This window comes from Dioscorea cayenensis, chromosome 4 (assembly GCF_009730915.1).
Source record: "Dioscorea cayenensis subsp. rotundata cultivar TDr96_F1 chromosome 4, TDr96_F1_v2_PseudoChromosome.rev07_lg8_w22 25.fasta, whole genome shotgun sequence".
Classification (NCBI taxonomy): domain Eukaryota; kingdom Viridiplantae; phylum Streptophyta; class Magnoliopsida; order Dioscoreales; family Dioscoreaceae; genus Dioscorea; species Dioscorea cayenensis.
In genome coordinates this window covers 4180024-4196352 of record NC_052474.1, presented here as the reverse complement: position 1 = coordinate 4196352, position 16329 = coordinate 4180024, and the positions used below count along the sequence as shown (strand labels likewise).

Here is a 16329-nt window from a genome sequence, read left to right as displayed (position 1 = left end):
TAATATTTTTATTCTCCATTTAATTCAAGCCAAATGAAATGGCTTTTTGAGTTTTTAGATTTCTGGATTGGATTAGTCCAGCGAGAACTAGTGCTGTGGTTGTGAACTGATGAACAATTAAGCTAAGAGACAGCCCAGTTCATTTCAATCCTATCCGTTGCATGCATTTGAGGGCTTTGAGGTGAAGAATGAAGTCCATTTTGTGGATAAGATAACACTAGACGTGGAGCCTTCCAAGCCTTCTGCACCTGTTACACATCATGCCACGCATTTCCACCAAATATATATATATATATATATATCCCTTTTATGAAATAAATTAAAATATGAAGGTACTATTAAGTACATGGTATGGATTCCTTAGAAAAATATGTGCATGCAAAGCAAAACAGCAATTCATGATTCTATGTTCATAAATATATATATATATATATATATATTAGCATAATATTTTAAAAACAAATATTTAGTTCAAAATACCCATGTGATACATTATTATTATTATTTTTCTTTTGAAGTGGTGACAAATGTCTTCTATGTAGGAATGGAAAAAAAAAATAGACAAATATGAAAGTTTAAGTGACTTACAGAATTTTTTAAAAACATCTCAAAAATTCTCTTTATTTTATAAATCTGGAGAGATGAAATCAACTATTTGATACATATCAAATATAGTGATCTAGTTTGTCCACAATTTTTTTTAAAAAAAAAAATTATATAAATAAATAAATGAAAACTGAGTCTGATCTAATATTTTAAACTCTGGATAGGGATAGGGTGTGTTTCTGTAAAATAATATACTCACATATATAATAATATTTGGAAAATAAAATAAAACTTAATTTTCTCAGTCGCTAAATGTGGTAAAGCCAGGTCTTGTAGCCTTCATTATCCTTCCGCGCAACAGCGCAAAGAGTGAAGGTAAGCCGGAGAGCAAACAGAGCAAGCGAGCAGAAAGAGCGAAGCTCGAAGCAATGGCCGGAGAGACCATTAGAGTCACGGCCTCTTGCGGCCACCGTGTCCAACCTCCTTTTCTTCCCTCCTCCCGTCGCTTCTGTTTCTTGGCCTCTGCTCAACCCCGAGGGGCCTTGGCTTCTGGTTTCCTTGGCGCTGGCCTCCGTCTCAGATCGAGGTCTAAGCTTACGGCCTCTCAGGAACACCGGAGGAAGCTCTCCGTTGTCGCCATGGCGGGGGATGGTGAAATCTTTATCCTTTTTCTAGTTTATGTTTTGATTCCGTGAGTTCACTGTGCTGTGGCTTTTGATTGTGGTCTTTGATTGGAATTGTTGGTTGGTGATGTCAAGTTGTAGTCTTGCATACAAGATGTTTGCGTAAATGACGGTTGTAATTTTTCTAGTTATTTATGTTCTCAGTCTCCAAATTGTGTTGATGCCATGATGAATTTTGCTTGTTTTGTTGAAATGCATGAGCTAATCTTTATAAATATTTAGACTTAGTGAGCATGAATTGACTGTGGGTGATGCTTTGGCATAGAAGATGCTTTTTTTTTTTATCAATGATTTATAGATAAATACATGTGGATAATTGTTCATATAAATGTTGTAGCTTCAAGTTCTTATGATTGCATAGTAGCCATTTAGCCCTGTTTGATTCTTGCTGATCATTGGTTCTTTGAGAAAAAAAAAAAGAAGAAGAAGAAGAATAAGAAAAGAAAAGAATAGTCAAGGGATCTATGCTTGTGTTTTGATATGTATGCGTGTTTCTTATGTGGTCTGACAGTTTGAAGAGCTTGGAGTTGAAATCCGGTACCTCATTTAGTATTTTTACTGGTTAGCTCTTTTATATCTGTCTATAATTAGCTATGACAGTCAACATTCTAACTCTATCTCGTTTGAACTTATCTTGTCATTCTTTACTATCATGGAAACTTATAAGCTTCTGTTCCTTTTGTGCTGTATCTTGGAGTTCTTTTATAACATGGAAACTGATCAGCATCATTTCGTGGTAGTAATAAAATGTTCTTTATTCTTTGGTTATATTTATTTATTGTCTGTGTGCAACTCTCTTTCCTTTCATTGCCATCATTTTGTTTGTTTATGCTAACCTACTGTGAAATTCATTGGAAGGTTTTTTCTCATTTAAGGGCTTTTTCTTTCTTTCTTTTTGGCTTTCCAGATTCAAAACGTGCAATACCATTGAAGGACTACCGTAATATTGGAATAATGGCTCACATAGATGCAGGAAAAACTACAACAACAGAGAGAATTCTCTACTACACTGGTCGGAATTACAAAATTGGTGAGGTCCACGAAGGAACAGCCACAATGGACTGGATGGAACAAGAACAGGAAAGAGGCATCACCATAACCTCTGCAGCAACTACCACCTTTTGGAACAATCACAGAATAAACATTATCGACACTCCTGGCCATGTTGATTTCACACTTGAAGTGGAGCGAGCTCTCAGAGTCTTGGATGGTGCTATATGCTTGTTTGACAGTGTGGCTGGTGTTGAACCACAATCTGAAACTGTTTGGAGACAAGCCGATAGGTATGGTGTTCCAAGAATCTGTTTCGTCAATAAAATGGACCGTCTTGGAGCGAATTTTTTTAGAACAAGGGACATGATTGTCACAAACCTGGGAGCGAAACCCCTTGTTCTCCAGCTACCAATTGGCTCAGAAGATAGTTTCCGGGGAATTGTTGACCTCGTAAGAATGCAAGCTGTAATCTGGTCTGGTGAGGAATTAGGTGCAAAATTTGTATATGAGGATATACCTGCTGACCTCCAGGAATTGGCTCAAGAATACAGAACGCTGATGATAGAAACTGTAGTTGAGTTAGATGATAGCGCCATGGAAAACTATCTGGAAGGAGTTGAACCTGATGTGGAAACTCTTAAACGATTAATTAGAAAAGGAACTATAGCTGGTAATTTTGTGCCAGTTTTATGTGGTTCTGCATTTAAAAATAAAGGAGTGCAACCGTTGCTTGATGCTGTTGTTGATTATTTGCCTTCACCTATTGACTTGCCACCAATGAAGGGTTCTGATCCTGACAATCCTGAATTGACTATTGAGAGACTGCCAGGTGATAATGAACCATTTGCAGGACTGGCTTTCAAGATCATGAGTGATCCATTTGTGGGATCCCTTACATTTGTGAGAGTATATTCAGGAACATTATCTGCCGGGTCTTATGTCCTCAACTCGAACAAAGGGAAGAAAGAAAGAATAGGTAGACTTCTAGAGATGCATGCAAACAGTAGAGAAGACATTAAATCAGCTCTGACAGGTGATATTATTGCTCTTGCGGGCTTGAAAGATACAATAACTGGTGAAACACTATGTGATCCAGAGAAACCTATAGTGCTTGAAAGAATGGACTTTCCGGATCCTGTTATTAAGGTTGCAATAGAACCCAAGACAAAAGCGGATGTTGATAAAATGGCAGTTGGACTAATCAAGCTGGCTCAAGAAGATCCATCCTTTCACTTTTCAAGAGATGAGGAAATCAACCAGACAGTCATTGAAGGAATGGGAGAGTTGCATCTTGAGATTATTGTCGATCGACTGAAAAGGGAATTCAAAGTCAGTGTTGATGCATATATATTCTAGAGTGACTTCTTCAATGATTTAGTTTCTTTGCAATTGTCTTTGCTCGGACTTAATTCTTCTAACTGCATTCACAGGTTGAGGCAAATGTCGGTGCCCCTCAAGTCAACTACAGAGAAAGCATCTCAAGAGTCTCAGAAGTGCAATACATCCACAAGAAGCAATCTGGCGGTGCAGGGCAGTTTGCAGACATCACAGTGAGGTTTGAGCCTTTGGAAGCAGGAAGTGGGTATGAATTCAAGAGTGAAATAAAGGGTGGGGTAGTGCCAAAAGAATACATACCAGGAGTGATGAAGGGATTGGAGGAATGCATGTCCAACGGTGTTCTAGCTGGCTATCCCGTTGTCGATGTTCGAGCCGTACTAGTTGATGGTTCTTACCATGATGTCGATTCCAGTGTCTTGGCATTTCAGCTGGCAGCAAGAGGTGCTTTCCGCGACGGAATGAGGAAGGCTGCTCCAAAATTGCTGGAGCCTATCATGAAGGTTGAAGTCGTCACCCCCGAAGAGCACTTGGGTGATGTTATTGGTGATCTGAACTCAAGAAGAGGCCAGATTAACAATTTTGGTGATAAACCTGGCGGTCTCAAGGTATGTAAAATCCTACAAAAACACTTGTTAAATTAACCAAAATGAGGACTCATGGATAATTTTGGAAATGCAGGTAGTTGATGCATTGGTGCCTCTGGCCGAGATGTTCCAGTATGTGAGCACTCTCCGAGGGATGACGAAAGGGCGAGCATCCTACACAATGCAGCTGGCCAAGTTTGACGTTGTTCCTCAACACATTCAAAACCAGCTCTCCTCGAAACAAGAGACTGTTTCAGCTTAGTTTTGATTGATGGTTTGGAAGCTGGAGCATTAAACTGGAGTATGAACTTTCTAGGGTTTTAATTTATACTTTTTCCCTCAAATTTTCAGTTAATATGATATCAGTTTGTTTATGCTTTCATTGTAACATTCCTATTTGATTGATGGTGTAATAAGAACTTCTGAGGGCTAATAAAATGTCCCTGTTTGCATCAAGGATTTTGTTGCTGTGTATTTTGCTGCCTGAAGACCTAGACATGAATTATTTTGAATAGCATATTCTGCAGAAAGCAATAATTACAATAACTTAATTATTGTTTACTCAAAACTTCATCAAACCAGGGAGAACAAGCACATCTGTTTCAGAAATTTGAAAATGATGTAGAGAAGATACAAAATCTTTATAGTACAATATTCTTTGGTCAGCATATGAGTTTCAGACAGATGGAACCCTGATTCTGAGACTAGAAATCTGCAAACAGGATTTAGTGCTTGGCACAACATCTTCATGTTTTTGTGAACCAACGTAAATATTTAGAGAGCCAAGATTGCGCTCAGGAAGCTCTTTTTGGTGACATGTTGTGCACCAGGCTGATAGTTGTGATAATCACAAAAACTTGCAGCAAAATACCTGTTAAGACGAAGAAAATAAAAAAGGCAGGCAAGCATGTTAAGAGAATCCTAGTACTGAAATATTTGTTTGAGATTATGTATCTAGCCCTCACCAAATAAAATGCGAGCAGCCTCAACCAGCTCATATGTTTTGGCACCTGCTATGCTCTGATGCTGAATAACCTAGGAAGAAATAAAATAGCAGCAAAAACATTAGTTGATTCAACAGCCATCATGTATTGAAGCAGGTAGAACTTAGTAGATTAAATAAATTTTAATTAACATCAGCCTTAATCTGCATAAAATTATACAAACGAATGGCCAAATATGTTAGAGATTAATGAAATAATGATAGCTTATCATGTGCCAAGAACCAATAGTGATGCAGGAGATGCGGAGAAAAGCAAATATCACTTATAAACAAATAAAAAAAAAAATTAAATCTGCTGCCACTAAAGCAGTTATGTTCATCAAACAAGGGAACAGACCACATCTGTTGTAACAATAGAGTCGAAGGTTTATATTGAGTTCAAATAAGAGAAACTGTATAAAGCAGTTGGTGGCACAAGAATTTATAGAAACATTCAAGCTGAATTCCACAGCACAATTTGCCACCAAAATGACTAATAAGACAGTACTTATCAGTCAATCCCCATTTGGCTAACAGAGATAAGTTCATAAACTAAAGGTCTCATCATGCGTCTTATTCTTCACAAAATAATCTGCATCAAAAATACAAAGTAAACAAACATACTAGATAATGTGCTAATTACCAACTAGTATAACGTCTTACCATCAGCAAAGCCATAAACTCTCAGATTGGGAAAAAAAAACCCCCATAACTTATCTTTGCATGAATAGTTTATATAATACCTCAAAGAACAAGTTGCTCCGAATGATACAGGCAACTGAAAGTGCAGTTGCAATAGATGATGCACTGACATACAACCTCAACAAATTCACATGGCTACGCCTTTGACCTTCCAATTCAAAGACAACCTTATATGAACAACAATTTATGAAGCACTTAACAATTATGAAGAGAACACTGAAGAAATCTAAAACAAACCTATTTCTCCAATTAAAAGAGATATGAATCCAATTGAAATTGTTATAATAGCAAAATTATCAAAGCTCCTTTCTTGTGACGCAGCCAAAAACACCAATAAAGAGGCCAACACCAAACTGACACCCTGCAATTCGAAAAAATTCAAACAAATTTCAGAGGAGAATAAACACCCACCTAAGAACCAACACGGAAAAAAGTGCTTTTTTGTTGTGCATTTCCAGACTGGATTCTGTGGAATTTGAATTCTTAGATATCTAGCGACATAAAATAGGGCTCAATTCATAAAAATCCAAATGAGGGTTCAATCGCATGCCAAACAAAAAAAAAACCAACTTTTCCAATCTATGATAATTGATTTCGAGGAAAAAGAAAAAAAAACAACAAATTCAGAACAGCTTGTGATACCTGGGCAGCGATCAGGATCCGGAGACGAGACTTTCCTTCGGCCACCTTGGTATACCCTAGCATTAAAATTAAGGAGAAAGAGGGATTCAAAAACAAGAAGGGGGAATGATTTCAGACATCATTAGAACTCACTGGGGTCGACGACCATGCGGTAGGAGAAGTCGGAGCCGTCGGTTCCGGACGGCCGCCCCGCCGCCGCCCTCCGCTGCGCCATACTCGCCTCTCTCCGAGCACCCGAACGAGATCCCGACTCCAATCCATGGCCTCCATAAATAAATAATCATAAAAAATGTTTCTTTTTAATTTTGTGAAAAAAAAAATATTTTATATTATTTTTAAAGATACCAAAAAAATAAAATATAATTTTTTAATTAATCTTAATTTCTATCTCCTATATTTGTTTGTATTTTAAAAATTTTTTCAAAAATCTAGAAAAGTTTTCAAGGCCATTAATATTTGTGGAAATTGCCAAAAAAACCCTTTAAGTTTGTAAAATTGCCAAAAACACTCCGTTAGTTTTGCAATCCCCAAAATCCCCCTCCTTTTAAACTCTATGTTTTTCAAACCCCCAAACCCTGTAACGGATGTGAACAGTGAGTTTCAAATTTTTTTGGACGAAAAATACCCTTGCATGGGGAGTCGTGGGCTGCCCGGTCGTCTGGCGATTTGAGAGGAAGTGGGCGGTTTTCAGTAGGGTAACTCCCGAGAGGCAATTTATTGGAGCTAGTTTAATTGCTTTTTCTCAACTCACGTCTTGACTTTTTCATTTCGAAAGCTGTCTCCGAAGTTGTCTCTCACGTGAAGCCTCCGTAGTCGGCATTTCATCGACTTTTCCCTTTCCACCCGTGATCTCGAAGGAGAAGTCCCCATGCTGACTAGTTGGCATTTCATCGATTTGAAATCTAAGGTATTGAGTATGGTTTTATGTTAAGCTGCTACATTCTAAAAGAAGATTTTTTTCGGTTTTGTTTTGTGCTCCTGTTTTTGTTGGAAGATATTGAAGTCTGCGAGGGATTTCTCACTTTTGGGGGTTTTGTTAGTCTCGAGGGAGATTTCTTGGTTTGGGGTTTTGTTTTGTTTTGCATTTTCGTATGTATACACTATCGAATTAGTTTTTCGATTATATGATTTGTGTAATATTTATAATATACATTTCCGTTTTGTTTGATATGGTTGCGTTTCTGCAAATGAGGTTGACGTTTAAGAAATGAGATGTTCTGAGTTTAACATTTGTTGTCTCTGTTTAAAGTATTCTCGTCTACTGTTTAACAAAAATGGGTCTCGTTTAACATTTTATATCTCTGTTTAATAGCGAGAGTTCTAGTTTAAAAACCTTATATTTCAGACTTAAACTTTTTATCGATACTGCGTGTTGAATGTGTTGTTATTGTCGCGAGGCTTGTGATTATGGCGGTCGACCTAGTTAATGGCCGATGCTATTTGACATCCCAGTAGTGGAGACTTTAGTGAATTGAAAAATAACATGACCCCTCGACACTTTGGGGAGATTATTCGACGGACACCGTTTGCGTGATCATTTGAGATGGAAGCTATATACCAAGAGAGCCCTTCTTGATTCTCTTTTGCAAAGATGCGATGGTCGCACCAATAAATTCGGGATCGGGGAAAGCTGCTGAGTTTCGAGACCTCAAGATGTGGCCCTCGTGGCTTGGTCTGCGTTGCGATGGCGACGCAGTGGTCTTCGAGAAGAAAAACCGGTCGCCGTTCGAAGGGCGGTATCTATCAAAGACCTCACGAGACAGCAGAGACTCCATCAAGAGCACTCAGTGCAACTTGTTCGACGAGAGGGAGAAGAAGATAATTTCGTCAAACTCGATGGTGTACCTCGTGGGGGACGATCCTCTTCCCAAATACATCATGCTCGGTTCAGCTGGATCGTTGATTACGTCGATGATCTACCGACCCATGCGGGGCGATCATGCGTAGGGCGCAGGGCGATGCACAAGTGGCTTATGGAGGATATTCCATAGGCAGGGCCCGAGCGCAAGATAGATGCATCGGGAAGAAGACCAACACGAGGTACATTAAGGGTTGCTCGGTCGCGCTTAACGTCCGGTTTCTACGAGTGACCGGAGCGGGGAAGAAAGTCCGTTTTGAGCGAGATCCCAAGGATGCTGTGCTACGGTGAAAGTACTTACGGGAAGCAGCGACGGTAGAAAGCGAGCTTGTCATCGCTCGATGGAAAAGAGGTAATAAATCATGGACGATGTTTAACATAAGTCTTTAACGTTTAAACATTTTATTTAGCGCTTTAACTTTAGTATTTACCGTTTAACTCTTATTACATACTTGGTTTAAATATTTTTGTTCTCCGTTTAATTATATTCTATAACGTTTAAATATATAAACACTATGTTTAAATATAGTTTTTATAGTTTAAAAATGAATGATTTCATTTGAAATTGTTTGGTTTACATATGTTAGTTTCCCGAAATTTGGGTTCCGTCGAATGTCTGAAGAAGAAATATTTGTTGGGGGCCAACCGAGCGGATGGATGCCATTGCTCCCGGGAACCACTTGCTCGAGGCGGGATGAGGAGGCCAGCCTCTATCGTGCGCTACTGGACGCGTTCTCCTACTTCCACCCACCACGCCGCACGATTCCTCGAGCCGGAGAAGCTCTCCCCTACCCCGCAGATGCAACAACCCCCTACCACGACAACGAGTCCCCCGAGTGTGGCACCTCCCCGACCATGGCAGCCCCTCCGACCGGTGGCAGTCCCACCGGTGACATTAGGCGAAGATGTCACCGCAACTCTTATGCAGTGACGTGCGGATATTGATGACCGAGTTTCCTCGGCATCGCTCGTGTCAGGCTACCGGAAGGACGTTCACAACCAGCTGCGCCATCCCTCGAAAAGAAGCTGACACCCGGGACGAACGAGGCGTCGGAATTTGACGACTAGCGACATCATCGAGAAGGTCATTCCAAGGCGGCCACATTCGAAGAGACTTGCGAAAAGAGGAGAACAATACTGCCTCTGTCTCCACCGCCGGCTGACGATGAAACAATAACAACACCATCGGCGGCTGATGCTGTTGTTGAGAAGGACATCGTAGATGATGTGGCCGTTACCGCTGTTGAGAAGGCCGTTGACTCTCTTCTCGATGAAATCCTCGACCCGTGTGGAACCAGGTCGAGATCGCGGCATCAAAGATGGACAAAATCCTCGAAGATCAAGAACAAGTTAAGGGTGTGTCTCCCAATGATCGCTGTTGTCATGGCCACGGTTGAGAAGATCGTCGAATCCGTGCTGCGTGGCCGTGGGACGTGGCCGACAAGATCGCGACCCAAGCAGACACAATCCCACCACAACAAGAACCATGTAAGGATGTGTCTGCAGGTTGATGCACGTCGTCGTCGTCCCCTCAGATCGAGGCCGACACAATCCCACAACAAGAACAACCATGTAAGGATGTGTCATGCGAGTTGATCGTCGTCGCCATCGTCCCCGCATCGAAGGAAGATCGTCTTTGAAGACCCCGACCGAGCAACGAGAGAGATGATCGAGGCCAATCAAAAAATTGGACCGGACGGCTCGGAAAGCTTTTTATTCGAAGAAGAAGAAATGGGTTGGCTCGAGTCGTCTTTAACAAATACTGACGAGGGAGTTGATGAGGATCTTCCTCAACTGCTCTATGGACGTGTAAGTGTAAAGTTTTTATGATATTGTTTAAAGGTTTTTATTATAGTGTTTAACAATTACCTAATAGTGTTTAATACCTTTTATGTTATCATTTAATTTGTCTACTTAACATTTAATTATATATAATATCATGTAACAATTGATAATATCATTTAAATATTTATAATATGGTCTTATTATATCTCATTATCGTTTAACCTCAGTGACTCGTCGTGTGGAAGAAACGATCGTCAAGACCACACGCCGACAAATTATACATCGCGCTGAGGGGAAGGAGATGGTCACCGATGATGATGTGATGGACGCTTTTCAGTGTCATATACAAAAAGTCGCGAGCAAAGAGCCATATCCTTACAAGAAGCGCCTCCATCACTGGATCGCTTACTGCTGTTTATGTCCAAGCGGGGACGACGCACATGACACATCATGGCTATGATCGGGGATGATGTGCGTAAAACCGCATGAAGTTCAAATTGTCATCCTCCCGATAATCATGAAAGGCCACTTCCATGTCAGCCGTCACCGACAATGATAAACAAGAATACATGCATTATTCTTCACTGTCCGGCTACGATAAGGGACAGCGTTGGACATGGTAAGTTATTTAATTATGTCCTATTAATATCCTGCTTGGTATTTAAATCGCTATTCTAATCTCGACTTGCATATCTCGACAGTGGAATCTATTCGACAATTAGTGTCGATATGGAGTTCGGGCCAGCCCGACGACTCAGCAGTACCCACTCGAGACTGCGACAGAAACCCCACGCCAAAAACAAGGAAGCGTCGATTCAGCCCTGCTCACGTCATGCGTTTTATCGAGCAATTACTTTGGGGTGAGAAGTTACGGCCACCGCAGCATGCATCGCTCCTTACCTCATATTACTGTATGTTACCCGCGATACTTAAGGAGGGAGGCGTACCGCGTCCCGATGACAAAGGGGGTCGTCACAAGAGGGTTAAATTTTTGTTTTTCAAGAACATGTCCCTGTATATCCGAATGTCAATTTTATTTTCGAGATGTAAATCTGGACAAATTCAATTCATTGTTTTCGTGTTCGAAGAGCATGACTTGTATATGTTAATGTAAATTTTGTTTGTTTTGAATTGTAAAAGCGTGTTAAATTCCATTCGCTTTCATTTCATTGTTTTAATTTATGTTCTAATTGTGTACATTTCACTTTCATTGTTTAAATATACTATATATCGTTTAAACATCAGTTTAAATATTTCAAAATACGGTGTACCCGTTTAAAATAACACTGCTCTATGTTTAACTAAAATCGCATTCGTTGTTTAAATAAATATGGGAAGTTGCCCATCAATAACTTGTATATCTCAATGTAAAGTTTGTTTTGTTTTTCAATAGTAAAGGCGAGGTTAAATTTCATTCGAGTTTCATTTCATTGTTTAATTTACGTTGTAGTTGTGTACATTTCGCTTTCATTATTTAAATATACCATATATCGTTTAAACATCATTGAAATATTTCAAATTACAAATCAGTATCCGCTTTAAAATAACAATGCCTCTGCTTAAATACATTCAATTGTCATGAAAGAGTAAGAGTTTAAATATGAAACAACTCCATCAATACACAATGCTTTTCCCCGCCATCAGCCGGCTTATTAACAATACCTAGTCGGCCACGCTTACTGCAGAGATCGATCGATTGTGACCGGATCCACGGCTGGCCGTCAGATGTAACTCGCGGACATCAAACGCCATGCGACTCGATCCTCTTTTCGTCTAGGCGCCTCAGTCGCCTTCTCACAGCGGTCATGAAATGAAGCTCACGATTTCCATCCAAGGCCTCGCCATCGTCGGGTATGGGGAATATAGTTTCCTTGTACGCAAGTTTGTAATTGTCGACGCTGAAGTACCCGCTAATAAATCGATGTACGTTGGTGTCTGCATCGCATTGATTGCTCGCGCAGCGTGTTTCGCAAGGGATACCATAAACTTGCCACCTTCGACACTGAACAGGTTCGATGGCGAGATCCAGTGTAGTCATGACTGTCGATCGCCCGTAACGATCATCGACACGACGACTCAACACGAAGATTTCGGTCGTCCTCAACAATGATCGCTACCTTGGAAATCGTATGTCCGGGCATAAGTAGGTCTCCCATTTGTCATGCACTGCCACGGTTACATAACACGCGCATCAACTCGAACTCGCAAATAAGGTTAAACAAAGACGATGTGATGGTTAAATAATCCGTAAACATGTTTAAACATTATATGTAAATATTTAAAAGCGAAAGGATTAATATTTAAAAAGTCGACTCAGTGTAATTAAACAAAGATTGAGAATGTTTAAAGGGTAACACTAAATGTTAAGTGTAAACCAACATTCGCAGACCTTATGGAGTCGACCATTACATTTCGCCACCGTAAAACGACGAGCCTTTGATCCAAGCATTGAACGACTCCGCGACGTTTGAATACATCTCACCCCAACGATCACCTCCGAACAGATAATCCGAATACACGCGCTGAAAGAAAAGAATGCACGTTTAAAACGATCACCGTCTCTTTCCACGATCGCACTGCCGCAGATTGTCTCGACCACCTTATCCACATACCAAAACAAAGCAATCGTAGGCCGGAGATGTCACGCTCGTCGAGGACCACCGGCATGCTCTTTTCCCAACCAAGCCTCGCTTGTATGGTATGCTGGACACCATGTTCCCGCAACATGTCCTTCTAAATGTCGATGGCCTCTAGACAAGGGACGGTCCTTGAGCTTCGAATCACTCGTGGCGCTTAACCCATTTTGGGTGACGCTCGGATGTGACTTGAACCTACGCCACCACCGCAAGTGTGTGCGCCGGGTTGATTGTCTTGATTCTCGAAAGTATTTTTGTTATACTCTTTTTGATGCATGGAAGAGACTAACGACAACCATCTGGGCAGACATTCCACGTCGCCCGATGTTTTTCGTTCTTTGTGAAATTGAAGTCAAAAAATTCCTTTTGATTGCATGATTTCAAGACATCTCACGAAATGTTCGAGCACCGTCAAAACGTTGTCAATATCCAACGACATGACTTCGGAATGATCTGACGAGGAAGGAAGACATCCCACACCGTCGAGAGTCACCATGGGGATGAATGGGGAGCACTCGCGAATCCCGAATTCCTGCCACACTTCATCAAATAAAAAGATCAATATGTTAAACGGAGAATATAATGTTTAAGTGAGTAATGACAATATTTAAACGTTAAATTAAATACTTAAGCATTTAACTAATAACGTAAAAGCGACTGAGTACAATATGTTAAATGTCGAGCGTGACATATTTTACACAATAAGACCTGCACATTTGGAATAATTAAAAGAAAAGGAACTTCACAAACAGGTAAACCTCGCTTTTCGATAGGATTCGCAATGGCACATTTTCCGTCTCGACGACGAGATCAATCTGACAAAGACATTTGAAGCATGGAGCTGGACGCCATGGCTCATCCGACTGGAAGTCAACATCGCTTTTCTATTGGGCAAACCGCTTTTATATCCATCTCGGTGTGATGAACTTAATCGATAAGAGAAACTTCGAGACCACATCGCTCACATATCTCGCCTAACACCAACTCCCAAGAAGTCCGAGGCAAAGTGAACATTAGCACCCTTCCCTCCCCATTAATCTAGCAATACCACAAAAACTCTCCATAATATATCGGGGCTTTAAAACCAAATCAGACAAACCAAATGAAGTGAAGAACAAAAAGAAGATGCGAAGAAGAAGAAGTAGAAGATGTAAAAGAACAAAGCGGCGAGTCGGAAAAGGTAAACAAAAAGTGCACAGGTAATGCATAGAGGTTAGACTAGACGTGATGTGATTGGGCCAGGTATTTTTCCCTCCATCCCAAGGGCAAAAAGGAAATATATGTCACCGTCATGATGAAGACATATATCGTCATCGCTCTAATGAACGTGTTCTCAACTCAACATGAGTCCTCGCGGTAAAGCGTCTAAGCTTTTTATGTTTAAATGTATACATATAGTGTTTAAAATAATGGTTAAACTCGTTTAACTAAAGTCTATATCATGTAAAAAATATGTTATTGTTTTAAATCGAATGCTTTCACTCGACATCGCGTCAAGATGGGTACCTCCCCGGGTCACTGTTTAAACATCTTTTACGTATTTTCTTAAACACTCGTGTCATTTGTTTAAAGAGTAACTAGAGTATTGTTTTAACTTTTTCTATTGTTTACACGCTGTCATCGTTTCAAAAGAGTAATCCTTTTTCTTAAACACACGTTGTCGCTGCTTTAAACATATTTACGTATTTTCTGATTGCTTACAAATGGCGCTCTTTTTGTTTCCCACGTTGTTTGTTTTTACTAGGTCTACTGTTTAAATTTCGAAGTTCATCGAAATAAATGTCTTTTGTTACGTCTTTATTTATAAAGATTTATGCAACATTTACTGACATTTACAACGTCCGCTCGGACTTTTGACACTCACGACTCAACCCTCGTATAACGAAGCAAGTGTATCAGTACGTTCAGATGCTCAGCGACGTCTGACAATACGCGCATCGACTTGAACACGCAGCAACGTCATAGACATTAAAAAGGCTAAAACAACACACGTTCATGAAAACGACTATTAAGTCGACGTGTCGTTAGCCGGACTTAGCGAAGATCCACGGGATAGTTAAACGAGAAAACTTAATAGTTGTGACACCGGCGCTCATTTTCTTAAGCGGTAGAGAGAAAGTCTCAGTGGTAAATGTCGACCCGGTCTTAAAGGATGTTTCTAGCGATCTCCTCCTACAGAGAATCCTCCGCGATCGCGAGTACGTGAAAAACTTTCTTTCTCTACCCAGTCGAAATGCTTTCTTAATTGCTTTCCCGGGTCATCCCATCTGGAGAATCCTCCGCGTCTGATGGCTATATGAGAGCATTTGCTCAACTGGGCAAGAAAAAGATAGTTTAACTAGTTCGCTGATTCACCGCTGATCGATTCTCAAGATAAGGAAGAAGGCTACTGAAATATCCTTCCTGGATAGAGTGGTCAGTCCATGCTGGGAAGAGGAGGAAAGAGGAGAGGAGGAGGAGGATGAGGAGGACGAGGACGGCTGAGGAGTGGTTGTCCAGTGGGAGGGTTCTTCCGAGTTATTTATGGCGTGAAGTCCATAGCTGAGTGACTCTTCGTATCACGGGAAAAAGTTAAGACGATGGTATTGGATATCGATCAGATACGTAGAATCTAACGGGTGTTCGAGATTAATATAGTCATGCATAGAGAATCTGACGCCGCTTATAATTCTTATGCGGGATCAATTAACCTGCACTCGCCACGTCGCCGCTTACTGACAATTCGGGATCGAGCGAAAAAGATCACCGCTTTCTTGCGAGACTTTGAGAATTTACAAAGTTAATATGAATAGTTATACAGCTGTAAAGATAATGTTAAGCGGAGATGGGAAGTATTAAGACGGATATGACAATTATTAAACATATTAGTAAAATATTTAAACGGATAATAGCAAATAGTTAAACGTTATTTAAAATATGCAAATGGAATGACCATAAAGCTAGGAAAGGGCTTTACAGCGAAATGAACTGCGTCGTACCATCGCTCTATTCTCGCATAATGCATGGCATCTGACTACAGACCCGACCCGATTTATATATTTCGGATGATGATAATGGGGAGAACAACAAGATGTGAATGCTGACTCGCATGCGCTTCATCGTACTGAAAGCCCTGCGTCGAGCAATGACGCGATTCGCGCTTTCCTCTCACGCATTTGCCAGAAATGAAATTTCAGCAGATCTGACCCCATTTCAGAGTGAGCGGTAGAGGGTAGAGCTGAAGTTAAAGCAGCTACTGCAGACTGGCCCCAAAGCAGAAAAGTAGGAGGGGTTTTACGAGTTTTGAGAAATTACGATGGAGTGATGCAGTAATTTTCCTTAATATTTAGAAAATGATTCTGCTCAATTATTTAAATATAACATCTTGATCATCACTGTAATTCAATTTATATAAAAGTAATTTACAATTAGACTTCTCAATACAATGTCTCTTCCCTAGTTAATTTTAATTTTATAGTAATATTAATTTACCAAAATATTTTAGTTAATACATCAAATAATACAACAAAATACTTTCAAATGATTAAATGCAATTTTTCTTCACTTCTTTGGCCATTATTAAAATCAATTACATGTTTCT

General features: G+C 40.2%; 2 protein-coding genes across 2 annotated transcripts; one reads left to right on the top strand and one right to left on the bottom strand.

Moving 5' to 3' along the window:
• The first annotated feature begins 853 nt into the window (after nucleotides 1-853).
• On the top strand, nucleotides 854-4600 carry LOC120258340 (elongation factor G-2, chloroplastic). Its single transcript, XM_039265714.1, has 4 exons — nucleotides 854-1197; nucleotides 2137-3551; nucleotides 3653-4165; nucleotides 4239-4600. The coding sequence occupies exons 1-4, from the start codon at nucleotides 975-977 to the stop codon at nucleotides 4404-4406; spliced, it is 2319 nt and encodes a 772-aa protein (XP_039121648.1). The 5' UTR covers nucleotides 854-974; the 3' UTR covers nucleotides 4407-4600.
• An 81-nt stretch (nucleotides 4601-4681) lies between these two features.
• On the bottom strand, nucleotides 4682-6738 carry LOC120258341. The gene is made up of 6 exons (XM_039265715.1): nucleotides 6603-6738; nucleotides 6471-6526; nucleotides 6066-6189; nucleotides 5870-5976; nucleotides 5110-5179; nucleotides 4682-5015 (listed from the first exon to the last, which is right to left on the bottom strand). Exons 1-6 carry the CDS (start codon nucleotides 6682-6684, stop codon nucleotides 4939-4941), a joined length of 516 nt encoding a protein of 171 aa, XP_039121649.1. The 5' UTR covers nucleotides 6685-6738; the 3' UTR covers nucleotides 4682-4938.
• Between the last annotated feature and the right edge of the window lie 9591 nt (nucleotides 6739-16329).

Coding starts and splice junctions, on each gene's coding strand:
- LOC120258340 (XM_039265714.1), top strand. CDS start 975: ATGGCCGGAGAGACCATTAGAGTCACGGCCTCTTGCGGCCACCGTGTC. Junction 3,552..3,652: donor GACTGAAAAGGGAATTCAAA/GTCAGTGTTGAT, acceptor CTGCATTCACAG/GTTGAGGCAAATGTCGGTGC. Junction 4,166..4,238: donor ATAAACCTGGCGGTCTCAAG/GTATGTAAAATC, acceptor TTGGAAATGCAG/GTAGTTGATGCATTGGTGCC.
- LOC120258341 (XM_039265715.1), bottom strand. CDS start 6,684: ATGGCGCAGCGGAGGGCGGCGGCGGGGCGGCCGTCCGGAACCGACGGC. Junction 5,180..5,869: donor GGAGCAACTTGTTCTTTGAG/GTATTATATAAA, acceptor ATTTCTTCCTAG/GTTATTCAGCATCAGAGCAT. Junction 5,016..5,109: donor GGCTGCTCGCATTTTATTTG/GTGAGGGCTAGA, acceptor TCGTCTTAACAG/GTATTTTGCTGCAAGTTTTT.